General features: G+C 38.3%; 1 protein-coding gene and 1 long non-coding RNA gene across 2 annotated transcripts; one reads left to right on the top strand and one right to left on the bottom strand.

Annotated features, from left to right (window-relative positions):
* LOC149040078 (uncharacterized) lies at window positions 1–1,418 on the bottom strand. Its single transcript, XR_016179643.1, has 2 exons — window positions 1,204–1,418; window positions 1–159 (listed from the first exon to the last, which is right to left on the bottom strand). It is a non-coding gene; the product is annotated as an uncharacterized LOC149040078 (long non-coding RNA).
* A 1,281-nt stretch (window positions 1,419–2,699) lies between these two features.
* On the top strand, window positions 2,700–12,521 carry LOC113668538 (uncharacterized). The gene is made up of 7 exons (XM_027184455.2): window positions 2,700–3,139; window positions 5,841–6,102; window positions 6,388–6,674; window positions 7,121–7,303; window positions 7,694–7,863; window positions 10,529–10,741; window positions 11,289–12,521. The coding sequence occupies exons 1-7, from the start codon at window positions 2,816–2,818 to the stop codon at window positions 11,536–11,538; spliced, it is 1,689 nt and encodes a 562-aa protein (XP_027040256.2). The 5' UTR covers window positions 2,700–2,815; the 3' UTR covers window positions 11,539–12,521.
* The last annotated feature ends 2,566 nt before the right edge of the window (window positions 12,522–15,087 follow it).

The raw sequence follows: 15,087 nt of genomic DNA, 5'->3' as shown, positions 1-15,087 counted from the left end.
CACTAATGATGACTGTTTTGTGGGGAAGGGTTGTACAATCCCCTCAGGCACTTCATTTTCGTCGTTCTTTCTCAGGTGATTGGGGTTTCCATGGCACTGGTTCAGTGATTAGAAAAGCCAAAGACTGCAATCAGGCCATCTTTTTGTTTCACTTTTCACCTGACGAAAAAATGAAATGTTGACCAAGCTAAGAAAAAAATAATTGAGTTTTCATAACGGCTGCCGGCTTCACCACTTCGCCGGTTTATAATAAGGTAATCATGATAAAATAGTTTTATTTTACAGTGAACCGTATTTGCTCAGAAGTTTAGAACCTTTCAGATCTTTTCTTTACGCTGAAGCTTTGTTCGGCTTGAAGCGTTGGGTAAGAATAAAAGCTATCTTTGCGGTTCTCTCTTTCTGTTCAAAAAAATATGGTTATTCATATTAAAAACGACGTTGCGAAACTTAACGAATATGCCTTCCTAAGCTTTTTATCCTTTTCAGTTTTAAAATTGGTAGCAGCCAATTGTAATATATTTTTTTTTGGAAGTACACAATCCACTTTGAACATTGGAAGTCCGGTTTCCTTCTTTAGTGGGAAGCAAGCTCCAAACAAGGTCCTTTTAATTTCATGCTTGACAGCCGATACCAAAGGTTTTTAGCGAAGCCGTTTGGCAGCTGCGCACACCAGTATCAACGAAAGCCTCAATAAGTTGGTGCTCGCATTGCCAATGTCGACTCCCTAAGGTCGGCCATTAGTCATCTCAATAGCTGCCATCATTACGCATTTATCAAATGGCATGACGTCACGTGAATGCGTTAAATATTAATGGAACGTGCCGCGTTTGCTCTTGTACTTCTCTTACCGGGCTGAGTGATGTATAACACAATTACAGCCGTGTTTACAATACTAACGACCTTTGGAGATGCAAATTCTCGGCCACTTTATCTGCTAAAATTGCACAGCAGTTAGCGTTGTTTTGAACAGGTATCGGCTGTAAGCAATTTTTGTATTTTCGTTTATCAGCCGTGCGACAAGTTGGAAACGTCATTTGCATGTTTGGCTTAGCCACCCTGAAAGAGGGTTTGTGTTTGAAGGTCCAAGCCTCCCATTTCAATGATAATCAAGCCTTTGTTCCCTGCCAAGCCCACGACAGAATACCATATTTAATTTTGCAAATTATTTCCCCTATGTTTCTCTTTTCAATGGCGGCTATGTACCCGTTTTCGTGACAAAAGCTCAAGCGAAAGGCTGTAGGCGCAGCTGCTACCGTGATGGAAAGGGAAACCACGTGAGGGGTTCATTGGCTGTGCTTCGACAGTGGTATATTTCGGCGGTTTTGGTGGCGAACAGGCCGGTTTAGCTAATTGATGCAATCTGTCATTGGCCGGTCAGCTAACTCGAGGCAAATTTCCACGAACACTGTTCCAATATAACGAGTGACAACGTCGAGGGAAGTAATTAAAATTTCACTTTTCATTTATTAGCTGAACAAAGACTAAAACCACAATGGAAGGCCCGTCAGCTGCCTGATTGGTTCAGGTGTTTTTGAGCGAATCATGAAAGACGAATTCAATTTTCTGTTTGCTAAGAAAATTTTTTCCTTGCTAAAGCTGAATGTTCGCGCTGATCACGATCCGACTCGCCTTAGCGCGCGCGTATTGTCAAGCTTTTAGCTGAATGAGCAACATTTCAAGTGCGGTTAGAACTTTTGTCAAGAATATTGGAAGAATTTTTCAATTCAAAAGAGCCTTGAGGCGAAAGGTGGTGATATTGTAATTTACATTCGCTTTCTGTAGTTGACTCAATATATGGTCAAGCTTTCCTTTTCTTGGTGGTGTTCTCTTGTTTTGTGGGCTGACTCACTCATGACAGTTTGCGATGTTTCCTATAATAAAGATTTGCGTGGAGTCGGATATATGTAGTTTGACGTCATCGATAGTTTTTGCCAGGAGTCCGTGTCCTTGTTCTTTAGCCCTGTGCTTTTTTGCTCCTCTGATTTATAGGACATTTAGTCGTCAAAATATCGAAAAGAGAAAAGCAAGGTTAAATGCATGTTGCTTTTCATCCAGTTGAGTAACTAACCAAATAAACAGAAATTTGGCCCATGAGGCACATGACTAGTTAGTGAGGCTCAGGGTATGAACTTGGTTGCGTCGCAACCAGTAACAGCATTGCATCGATGTAACCGAGGCACCAAAGCTACCCGTTTCAGTCGACAGAAAAAAAAGCAAATAATAATTGATCTCCTTCTGTAAGCTATTCTTGCGTCGAACTATGACCAGTGATTGACTGTTTCGAAACGAAGGAAATTAAATAAATTATAAAGGGATTATGTTTCGGGGCGAATGTCACAGATATGTGGTCCTGGCTAGTAATCTTCTCAAGTCGAGTTCTTTCTCGATTCGACAAGCAGATTGTGACGCGAATCAGCACGCCTCAAAGGTCAATGGTTCTTCACGCTGTAGTGCCCTGTTCCGCTTGCTGTAGTCTGTTGTTCCGCTAGCTTTTGCGTTCTATTTTCTCTTTCGAAGAGATAGCTGTGATAATTATGTTTTATTACGAACACCAGCCCAACTACCAAGAATTCTAAACACGCGCCGGCCACGCTGATTGGCTCGGAAGATGTCATGTCCTATGTGAGCATGCGTAATTCGACGGGAAATGCACGTGTCAAAAGAATATATAAAAACAACAAAGCTTCCTTCTTAGTCTTAGAGATATTGTGTCATTAGCAGGGAGGTATCCTTTATGTTTTTCTATTTATCTAGAGCTTTTATGTCGGCCGCAGTCATTTGGGTCCCTTCGTAAGTGTGGTCCGTTGAGAATAGAATGCCATCAAGCATGTTGGACTCAAATCTTTGTCCACCAAAGGCGAAAAAATTCGCCTATAGTTGCCGAAACGCCAGCTCAGGGAGGCTTACATACTGCGTACCGCCTCAACATAAATTATCAACCAACACAAGGATTTTTCAACCCGAGGAAATGGAGTCTAGGATTATTTTACCGCCATCGTTGTTGACTCATTTAAGCGAAGAAGTTCTTGTGCTTATTTTGGAGTATTTGGACTTTAGGAGTCTTGTAATGTTGGGCAAAACTTGCCGACTTTTTCATCGACTCTGCCTCTCAGATCTCATATGGCGTCATCGATGTAGGGTAAGTTAGTGGTATTTTGAGTTTCTTTGTTAGTTTCGAAGAAGCGAGTCATTGTTTTAATACTTACATCGTTTGGTTACGATTTTCTCTGTAGTTCTGCTTATTTCCTTTACTCTTCCGATCGCCACCCCTAACTCCTGAAGTTTTAGAAATTCTCGTTCCACGAGTTGCTCTCTTCGCCCGGTTATCTTACTAATGATGTTTGTTAGCCCGCTAAATTTTTAGGACTCTTTGACAGAGTTTCGGCGTAAAATACAGCGGGAAAGAATGAAATAAGGGTGCTGGGTTTGCTCTCCTTACTCTCCTTTGTTTTGTCCGCCTCGGAGGAGGCAGCGAAATGTTTTACATTTCCATTTCCGATCCATATACCATGCGGTAGTTTTACCCGTTCGGGCAGAGTATCTGACAGAAATTTGCTCTTTCTTCTCTCGGAGTGTTTTGAACTTATCGTCGTAGTTATTGCTATATACAGAATAATCCTGTTTTTGTCAATCTGTCGCTAGGTTAATGATGGTTTCGTAGAATTCGTGCGTTATAAACATTCGAGTAACGAAGAGGGCAAGTGCCTTCACGAAGATCTAATATATTATTCAAGATATGAAAGCTGCCAAGAAATTCGAGCTTTATTTCTTTTGGATATTTTTCTTTTAAGACTAAGGGATGAAAGTACGATAGAAACTGTTGATTAGGGCGCGAGGAAGACTCATGGAACGGCTAAAACAGCCGAGCCTATTCACCGCCTGCTGTATCCGGGTTGGGAGGAAAGAGGGTGTTTCGCGTTTCTATTCGTCGGCGTGCCTCGTTTCATGTAATGATGGTGGGTTATTGAAATGGTAATGAAGAGATCGATTTCAGTGAATACAAGTGGTTGGTGTTCAATAGACGACTTGTGTTGAATTCTGCGAGAGAAGAGTTTTGTTCTTGTGATAGTTTATGGCGCGTTTGGCATATTTTACGGACGTGACAATGTGCCCCCATTTCCCCTTTCAACTCTATATGCCTTCGCTACCGAGACATGGGCTTGGTGATTTTCACCATCCTCCGTAAACACGGTGTTGATTTTGTTTGGTACAAGAGCTTATCCAAGTGCTGAAATATGCACAGCTTTTTTTCAACAGAAGACATGAATAAATAAATTGAGGCTTTTTGAAAGGAAATTTTCGCGATATTATCGCGACCGGAATCAATTGTTTTGTGTTTCTTTGGCCAGGTCTATAGCAGCTGCACCGTGTTTAGCCATCGAAATAGAACCTATGTTTTCTCTCTTCAAATTCCCTGCTTGTTGTTAATTACACATAATTTTTTTGTCCTCAAAAGGAAGGAGGCAATTTTCATGTTTATCTTAAATGCAATCTCTCTTCGTAAGCTGTCTTTTAAGAGCAATGAAAAGAAAGGGTCCTCGTGGAACCGTTTTCTACCTTTAAGGGTTTTTCCCAACCTCCACTTTCGCACGGAAAGCTCTCTGCGCTAAATTTTCTGCGGCTGTTCAAGATATAGAATTTCCAGGTTTAAAAATTTATTTAAAAATCACAAATACAAAGAACTTTAATAATAAAACTTCTCATGATGAAACTTGCCAATTTTTGTAAGAATAATCTTGGGAAAGCAAAGTTAACTTTGAACTGAGTATCACAACAAAATTTTGCTACAATGAAAGTAGTTTACCTCACTGCTCATCACAGTAAAATATAATACTAGTTGAATTATAAAAAATTTCATACTCTCATATTTATTATGGAAACATAAACATGGCAAGTAAAGAACTCTTCATGGATGTTTAGGATTTTGTGAAAGGAGAATTTGAAATATTATCAAAAGTCAAATTTGCATTATAGTGCAAAGAGAGTTGTTGAATTTATAAGGAAAAATATGAATTATGAATTAAAGAAACTTACCAGCAGTATGAGGATCTGGGGCATAACTACACTGATATTTCAAATAGTTTTGGGTTTTCATGTTCTTTGTTCTAAATAAACTACAGTTGCTTTTCTCATAAAAGATCTGCTCTTCTTTGATATTGCAGACTTCTCCTTGCACTGTCAATCAAAATAATTGAGAGTCAAATTTATGAAACAAATGAAACTTGTAAAACTTGAAAGATATTGTTTTTTACCAGGGAACTGAGCTTAGATGTGGTATTACATATGCTTAAGGGTGTAAATCTCTGTATATCACAATAGGCATGGATTGTTTCAATCGAGCTGTTTTGCTGTTGTTGCTCTTTGGAATTCTAATGGTACATTGGCAACTGTGCAATTTTCTTATCTTATGTTAGTTGAAGTGCAGTCAGTCTAGTTGATTTGTTCATGTTTGGGCAAATGTTGTTTATATTTAAGGAATAAATTTTGCGCTAACTTCAATGGTAGACAACTCATATTGGTGGAGCCTTCATTGCAATCTTTTCAATTATTTGTTAATTGTGCCTGGAGGATGTGGTCAACCATTTAAGGTAGATTTTGTCTAGAACCATGGAAGAACCCTTAAATATATTTAATTTTGATAAAGTTTAAATAACCCCTTTATCTTCTATAAAGTAAATCACATCTGTCAAGTGGTGGTTTTGTCACACCTAAGAATCTTCTATTGGTAGGTTGTTCTTATTACATGCACTTGGAAGACATAAATATGTCATAAGTACCAAAGTAGAATTTATTTGTCTCAAACATTCATGTCATTCAAAATTTGGTATTTTCTTTTACAGGTGGATTTTGGTCTCAGAACAAGATGGCCAGAGTACACTTTCATTTACCTCTACGAAATGTTCTACAAAGCTGAAGTACTTAAAAATGATCATAATTTTTTCAGACCAGTAAGTCAACTTAAAACATCTGTTATTGTTTGGTATCTGTTGAATCCTGTTCCTCCTTCACAAAGCGTGAGCCATTTAACTGCAAGCCAGGCCAAGTCAATATGGGGATTAACAGATGAGGAACTTGAATCAAATTACCATGACACAGACAGAGGTAAATTTTGCTTACTTCCTAGACTTCTAGGCTTGTGTTAAAAAAGTGGACATTCTCAATAACATCCTAGGATGTTTAAGTATGTGTTGACTGGTATCCACAGCTTAAATACTCCTTTAATCATGCAATGCAAAACATGTTTTCTGGTTTTTTTGCAGACAAGCACATGCTATAATTTGTTTTTATAGAGTGTTTTTGCTCAGTGATAGCCGTTAACCAAATCAGTTTTGATATTAGCATGTTCATTTGTTAATTTTAGTATATTTCTGTTATTTTCTTTTGCAGAAAGAGCAATGCAAGAAGATTTTCCTTCTAATTACTATGAATGGACTAGCTTATACAAACTTTTTGTTCATAAACATAATGGAATCAGACAAATGCAGACTTATGTTCTTAAGCGATGTCTGAGAAATCGGCAAGCCCTTGAGGAACACTTTCAACTTTCTTTGCATTCTTCACGACAACAGAAATGGTATCAATTTTTAGAGGACAGGGATGCTGGAAATAGAAAGGCACTTAAAGCCTTAACAGAGCACATGCCAAGGGTAACTCACAGCTACATGTTACATCAGGTATTACCATTAGAAGGGGTGATACAGAGAAAATCAGTGCTGTTGGAAAAGTTGGCATAGGCATAATAATTGAAATCTTCACTTTTTGTGGTAGTGGAGTCCTCTTTTGTTACATTAGGGAATCATAGCCTTCAATTTTTTTACAATTGGTGGTGTATACAAATCTTAGATTTGAACTTTTACTTTTGCCTGCACTATTATTATAAATTCAGCAACAATACAAATGTACTTGTTATATTTTCTTTCATTTTATTGATTTATTTCTACATGTATTTGATTGTTGGACAAACAAACTCAATACCAAAGGGTGAGTGAGCAAAAAGAGTCACTTGCTCAGACGGTGTATCTACTTGCCCTGAAAAAACTGGATATTGTTTCTTGTGCCTTGAATGGTGGCACTTGCTGGTATTGCTTATGCTGCATCTGTCTTTTTTTGTGTACTTCAGATCACAGCAATGTATATAGATGGACACCTCAAAGGTGGTTTTCAGACTGTAGAGGCATATGCTGGATTCTGTGGCTACTTCAAGAACTGGCTGGATACCAAAAGCATCAAGCTAAGCGTGCCACGCCAAGGGGAATTGGTGGCTGAAGATTACAGAGCTTGTCTGGAGTACGTCAACAGTGAGGTAACTGATGTTTTGAACATACAAATCTTGTGTCAGTATTTTACAGATCAGATTGCTCATTTGAACGATTTTTACTTTAGGTGGAGATTTTGTTTTGTTCTGGATGTGAAAGGAAAAAAGTGCCATAATGTATTCCTCGGGGAAGTGGTCTCTCTGATAAATGCAATTATCAATAAAAACAAGTTCTATCCATATTCTCTCATTGTCCAAACCAAGCAACATTTGTGCTAAACTGAGATATTATAATTCACAATTTAGACAAGTTCTGGTCAATTAATTTTCTTCGAGGTTTTAAACTTGCATTTTTCAATCTGTGCATGCATGTATGTGCATTAGCAAAGTTGGTGCATACAAAAGAGGATGTTTACTGAATTCACCTATATTTCACAGCTTGCAAAACATGCAGAAGAAATAGAGTTGACTGTGAATGATTTTATGAGTAAAGCCAAGCCATATGTGGAGAGACTTCATGAAGTATGGATGTGGCAAAACCAGAATGACACAGGTTACAGGAAGGAACACAGACCCTCCTCTGTGGTGAGGCGCCACAAGTGTTACAGGTAAGGTGCAAACTAACACACAAAACATAACTTGTAGTAAGGGGGGGTATGTTTCTATAAAAACTGTGGTACTGCATCAAGGGGGGTACCATAAGATAATCTGGTTTTATCAAATGAGTAGAAAATGGAAATTGGCCACTGTAAATAGACGGTGTTGGCTGTTTGCTAAAACAAATTACTCCTAATGGCATAGTTTCTTAATTTAAGTCAGTGTGGCTTTCTTGGGTATTTGTTTACCACAAGCAAAGTCAGTTGGCACAAACGGCAAAGTTTTGTGGCAGGTCCTTTTCTTGCATTGTTATTTAAGTAGCACTATTATTTTTTACCAATTTAAATTGGACTATAGAGGTTAGCCCAATTAAGGAATTTCATTAAATGTTTCTTTGCTTTGATGAGAAGTTCTGCTATGTTGTGGTCATTTTCTACTGCTGTTATGCTTCAGTGAAATAGAATTCTCCCACAGCAGTTTCTTATTAGTTGGTTTTTCATGGATTTCTGTAGCTTCTTAAGCAATGGATCAAATAAAGTAGGGACTACCAAAAACAAGTGAAGTGCTCTCATTTGACATTTTAGAGATCTATTGCAAACACTATGAAGCATATTTGATGTTTTGTGAAAATCAGACCACTAGTATATGAATACAGCTGGCTGTCCATGTACATCACTTTCACTGATAGACAGTAGTAGAAAGTCCCCTTTGTTACCCAGATAACAGCTCTAGGTCCTACAGCGACCTTAATCAATAATGATATTATGTTCATAAGTAACAGTCATAATCTTTGCAATTCCAAACACCTCCCATCGGTTACAAATTGAAAATATTTGTCTGGCCTGTTTCATACCAATATTGTAGTCTCTTTAATTCTTTGTGGTCAAAAGAACATGGATAGGATCGTTGTGGAAATTTCATATGACATGAGTTCACTTGTTTTTAGTGAGTCTATTTTCCTCTTTGAGCTTCTTTTACTGTGTAATTGTTTTAGTTTTGTGAAATACATCAAAACATTGCCCTCGGCTAAGAGCGGTATTGGTCGTTGAAGGATGCCGTGCTCACAGCTTACTTCAAGTAATCGTTAGTTATTTGCCATTATCAAAAATAATTTGATGGTATTGTTGGTACAGCTGGAGAGAAATCTTGAGATTTTTTTAAAGAGATTAGGTAGTTCATTCTGCCCGGTAACGACATCCCTCATGGATTATGAATTGAACAATTATGATCCAGACACCAAATACATTCGCGTAGTTTGTCTGTCCACTTATATTGCAAAACCTCGAGGCGGCCGATGAAAGCTTCGTCCGTTCACTAGGGGCTGCATGCCTTTGGTGATTTTTACCGCAATCTGTAATTAACACTACAAACATTGTTGGTGTTTCTAAAATAGTTCTGATGAGGAGAGTATTGAGATTGTGTCGTTTTTGTTTTAATTAATGAGCCACTTGAAATATAGTGAAGGTGTTCTTTTATGTTTATTCACAAGGCACGTAAGTACTTCATCTCAATAGCTTTTCGCTTATAGCGCTGCTCTTTGTTTCGTGGCGGTGGGTCAGTTCATTAGGTAGAGTTGGACAACAGAGCCCAGCTGTTTACCTCTTCACACGTGAAGAGACCGCATAGCTTGATGAAAATGTTACTGGAGTACTTGTTGTCGTTTTTTAGAAGCAACCATGTCAACATGTTAATTGTAGCTTTTTATGTTACTAATTCCGTTCAATGACAGAGTATCGTTACGTTATACAAGCAGTGGTCTTTGCGGAAGTTCTTTGGTTTCAACAAACACACATATTGCACGAGCAGTTCATAAGTTCGTCACTTGAACGTATTTGCTTTCAGTCGTGTGCTAAACAACAAGTATCACCAAACCCAACCGAACGTCGTCTCGAGTGCCTATCACTTGAGTATTTTGATGATCCCTGATATTTTAACTTCTGACCACAATCGAGCGATAATTAGTGATATTAGACCTGCATGACAAAGCCACAAGACCAACATCGCAAGCGGACGTTCATACCTTGCATTCAAATTATGGAATTAATACCCAAGGTTCGCTCCCGGCGTCAAATGTGAATGTGAAAGGATTTATTGACCTGAATGGTGTGGTGAACAAGCGCCGCATTCCCCGCAGATTAAATATACTCACCCGCATAATCGTTATTTAATTTTGCCATTCAAGTAGAACGTCTTTTTTCAATTCCGATTCTTTAATATCAAAAGGTTAAAAAATGCATTAAGCTCTTATCTAGATAGTTCGATATTACTAAGAGCGGGATTTGAAGTGTTTTCCTGATCACGTCCTCGTAGTGCTCACCATCGTGTTTCAAATTCTTGCGAATTAAAACGTGTTACTTGTATTTGAAGTGTCTGTGTATCATCTGCTATAGTTTTTTATTTTCCTATAACAAATAGGAAAGATTGGTGGCGGATGGAAAATTACCTGTTGTCTTCTTTATTACAGAAATCAGACTAGTGTGTCTCTTATTTAACTCAATTAAAATATTTTGCTTCGTTTATTGTTAGAGAGCAAGAGAAGTTTTAACAATCCCTTGTAAATTTGGTGCAATGCTTATCAGACTTGCTTTTTTTTCAAATTTTTCAACTCCGCCTTAATTATTTCCTTTCAAACATTTCGATGTTTACAAAATGTTCACACCTATTCTTTTCCCTAAGGGAATTTCTGGAGAAAGGAAATATGGAGGATTTCAACCGTCTCAAGATGTACTTTGAAAGAAAAGAGATCGTTGTAGCGTGGTTTAAGGACAACAGCTGGTTACACACTCTTCTCGGAGATTTTGTCATGAGACCTTTGAGGCCGGCGTGTTTATCATCAGACCTATCGTCTTCACACTTCTCGTCCGATTGCGTGTCTGGGCTGGTTCAGAGGTAACAAATTCTTAACAGTTGTTCTAGTTTTTGGAATGGGCGATCAATTAAGAATTCTTGATCGTGCGAATCTTGAGTGAACGATACGAAAATGCTCTGGAGTCCGGTCGTTAACCCCAAACCTTCCGCTGATAACATGCGCATTCTTTTGGTTACTTAGGCCGTTTTAGGAATTTGTACCACGGCTGATTCGTTCTTTATGAAAACATTCGGAATGCGTGGGATATTGGTCACAAGTACCAAAACTTCAAAAGTATTGATGGGTGATCTGTGGCACAGCTGACACAGGTGACTAGTTCACCTATGCCGGTTCACAATCATTGATTGGCGCTAACTAAGCAAATAAGTTCTACCCTTTTCAGTAGATCTGTGCCTACAATGCCACTTTACTTGTGGTTTCCCTCTCAGACTGCCGCCCCACACCGCTAGGCTGGGTTACCTTGTGCTTCTTACCGCCTGGCACTGTTACAACTTGGCCTTTTTAGCTTATCCTCTTTGTGCAATTTTCGTTCTTGTTCCTAATGGCTTATACGTTTGCTTCTCTCAGGTTTTTGGAGACTGGTTACCGTTCAGACTTCAACAAAATCCGAATGAAATTGTCCGAAATGGCTACACTTCAACTTCAGAATCTTGTGCGAAAATCTCGTCAGCTGCGAGACTCAATTCAGCAAGACGTCATGAAGGACGATTGTGTTTATGTAAGCGACTACGAAGAAAGAAACCTGATGAACTTTTTTGGTAGAGATCCGTTTTCAGAATATGGCCGGCGGAGAATAGAAGTAGTCACCTTAGATTAACTATATAAAGTTTCATTGAGTACCTTGATTCAGTGTCAGTGAGCTAGAATCTATTCGCGCTTTATTTCAAGGTGACCTTTGTGTGGTGTTCCTATGCTTCTGTGCAATTCCCTTATGCGGTTTTATTTTTTGATTCGATTACCCAATTCCTTGTTACCCTTTCATTGCAGAAAAAAACTATATATATGTATAGATATAGACATATTCGAATTGTGCTCTTGCAAAGTTTGTACGTGGAATCGAGACTCTTTGATTAACTTTAGTTCTTATTATTAGTCAAATTCTTCGACCAGAATTCTGCATAAATTCAAAACGTTTGTTTTTTCCTGTTTCATAATTGTGTATTTAGGTCCAAGATTGATGAAGGTTTCTTTCTGTAGATTTAAGTGAATTATTTATTATTTCAAGTCGAACTTATTTTGTACAGTATTGTTAGCCTCGAAATGAAAAAAACTAGAAAAAGAAATATTTCAAAGCAAAGCATCTAGTAGCCATATTGCGACTGTACTGTTGTATTATAGGACGTCAAAATTAACTTGAGGGGAGGGGGGGGAGTCGTGATTGCATGTCCAATGTGGATGGCCCTCAATGACTCACTTACACTAGGCTCTATTGCAAAGTTACGCTTTGTATACTACTTGTGTCGTTAATTTTGTACGAAATATTTTTACACGAAGTTGATATTTTCGGAAGACTTGTATTATAGAATATTTAAGCTTATCGTAATTTGTTGAGAACTTCCGTTCAGTTTTTGAGAGAAAATACTAAAGAAACGTAATTTTTTTTTGCCGACCAAGCGGTCATGATAATGTTGAAAAAGCGTACGAGTTATTTATTATCCAAAGGAATACTATTTAGTAAATTATCTGATTCACTATATGTCATGAAGCTTTAGATCGTGGTATATATATACTACACAATGCCAAATCTCTTTCAAATGAGCAGAGCAGAATGCTTGATTAAAGAACATTGCCAAAGTTTAATTGGAGTGTTGCGTTTATTACTTAATGAAGTGCAGATACTCATCAACCTTTAAAATTCTTTATGCGACAAACCAGCTCACGCTGAAATAAGAATCAACTCGTTTACTCTGAAACACTCAACGTGGAAATGTGGTAAAACTGTGTCGAAAGATGGCCAGTTCACGAGGAGTGTTTTAAAACAGACTAACTTGCGCCCCCTTCTCTTCCCCTCTCGCACCAGGTGAAATTTGCGTAAAACATTGAAATCTATCATGCCATCAATTTTTAATCTTTGTAACTCCCCGCCACATGAGAAAGATCTACAACTATATCAACACTCGAAATTGTGAGTTAATTCGCCAACGATTTCTGTCTTCCTTTTGTGTCTCTCTAACTGACTTTACTTTTCTCAGTACCAATAATTAACATGCAGATTTTGAACCACTTTCACCAATACGAACGTGAACAGAAAAGCCTCTGATCTCGTTTGCTGGTTACCGAATTTTTCAAAAGATCCAAAAAATAACACGAGAAAAAGTTCTCTCTTCGATGCTGATAAGTATTGCTGAACCTTTAAATCCTTATTAAGAGTGACCAGCGTCTTCGTCCTTCTCATAGTGACACCACTTAATAATTTACTAAGATCATGACTAGAGGAAATGATCGCCAACCCTAAAAGCTATTGGCGGGTTGAAAAATTCTTCAGTATGGAGAATATTCCTGCTAATGTTAGTGGATAAAGGGTTGTAGCTTTTCAGCAAAAGTTTAATCTTAGCCTGTTTGTGTCGGTGTAAGGGTCTTTTCCTAGTTTATCAAATACTGATCTTTATTTCCGAGTATGCAACGGATTATTTGGGTGCAACTGGTTATCAGTGTACGTATTTACAACAAACTTAAGTGATTACAAATTAGAATCAAGCAAACCAACGGTAAATTCGCCGAGCGGAAAATAAGCATCGCCAATGATAGTATCAGTAGCAAAGCATGCATAGTGATAAGTAACATTTTGACTTTTTGACAACTTGGCCAGTACGTTATTCATCCTGAACCATTACATGGTACCTAGAAATAAGACTGATCTAACGAGTAGATCAAAGGTCAAAGCGCATTATTATGGCCAAAAAAGCGCTTCACCTCAACCTCCATGAACATAAATTGCCTGGCGGCGATGGAATCATCGTTAATTATTGTTTAACGTGAACCTCATTTCAGTTAGAGTAACAGGTTTACAGGAGGTGGAAAAGGTCAACGAAGTTTTGATGTGATATCACTTAAGTTTCTGATTCAGGCTCGTAGACTATCAACCTGTCACTCATGCACCAAGTATTCACCAACATAGATTCTGATTTCAAAATGATATTGTTAGTGTTCGCGCCATCAGCGAAGATTTTATCTATGATAATCAGCAATTATAGCCGGATAACCCCAGGTAAGCGACTCAGGAAGATCATTTACAAAAATTAAACGTAGTTTAGGCTTAAAACTGGTCCTTCAAAAAAAAAGAAAAAAAAGGTTATGGGCTCGAATCTGTTTCCTTGTAATTGACCAGACCTAACTGTTTGCCGGTGAATATCGTCAGCAAGCTCACTGATTGGTCGCTAGGTTACCTGATGTAGCAACAACCTTTAGGTTGTAATAAAGTATGTGTTTATCGTTCATCGTGGTGTACAATGGATGAACTTTATTCGTTTGTCTCACGATGAAGTCAATTTTGATGTTGATCGCGACGTTTCGACTGCGATACTTCTGGTCTTCATCGAGTGATGAGATCGATTGTTTACGTGTCGCTATTTTTAGCACGTTGGTTCGCTGCTATTGGTGCATTTCGATGTTCATTATTATTCCGATCGTTAGATGATAGGTCATAGGTCCTCATTGATTGACTGTTGTGTTGTTTGATCGTGGGTATCGAAGCTTCGGGAATTTCGATTCCACTACCCCTATTGATGTTGTTGAGATGTTGGCAGTATTGCAGTCGAAACGTCGCGATCAAAATCCAAAGTGACTCCATCTTGAGACATGCGAATAAAGTTCATCTCCAACCTTTAGGTTTACTGGAGAGATGTTATGGTTCACAGCGCCAAATGCTTTTCACAGGAAATGGTCCAAAGCACCACCTTTTTATGTGACTTGAAGTGAAGTACACTGAAAGAAGTCCACTAAATAATTTTTAAGCCTCACTTCTTCTGACTAACGGGCCTTGGGACTCTATGAAATTGTTTTTCGAGTTACTGACAACAACCTCCTTGGTCTTTCCTGAGATATGGAGGAATGTTAGTCTATACTTATTTGTAGCAATAGGAAAACCATTCTTGAACATCGCTTAATCAGTTATGGTCTATACATGACAGTATCACCAACCATTAAAGACATGAAACTCAGGACCAGTGGCCTCGTCAGTCGATGGTTTTAGACTAGATAATTTCTTTACCTGATGATTCTAACGACAAAAGTGTAAGGAGGGGGTGGGTGGGTGTCAAGCTGTCTGATAAGCTGAATAGTCGATGAGGTAGTCGGTCTGCTTTAGTCAAGGGTTTTTACCTCCTCATCATTGTCAGAGATTGGACAAATCTTTAACATCTTGGGA

This window comes from Pocillopora damicornis, chromosome 9 (assembly GCF_964200805.1).
Source record: "Pocillopora damicornis chromosome 9, jaPocDami1.2, whole genome shotgun sequence".
NCBI lineage: Eukaryota > Metazoa > Cnidaria > Anthozoa > Scleractinia > Pocilloporidae > Pocillopora > Pocillopora damicornis.
Note: the sequence above shows the minus strand (reverse complement) of the source record. Positions and strands in the feature narration are given on the sequence as shown.

Bases quoted from the DNA above. Each gene is read 5' to 3' on its own strand.
- LOC113668538 (XM_027184455.2), top strand. From the start codon at position 2,816: ATGCCATCAAGCATGTTGGACTCAAATCTTTGTCCACCAAAGGCGAAA. The intron at 3,140-5,840 runs GTAAGTTAGTGG...TTTCTTTTACAG, and splicing joins TATGGCGTCATCGATGTAGG to GTGGATTTTGGTCTCAGAAC. The intron at 10,742-11,288 runs GTAACAAATTCT...TGCTTCTCTCAG, and splicing joins GTGTCTGGGCTGGTTCAGAG to GTTTTTGGAGACTGGTTACC.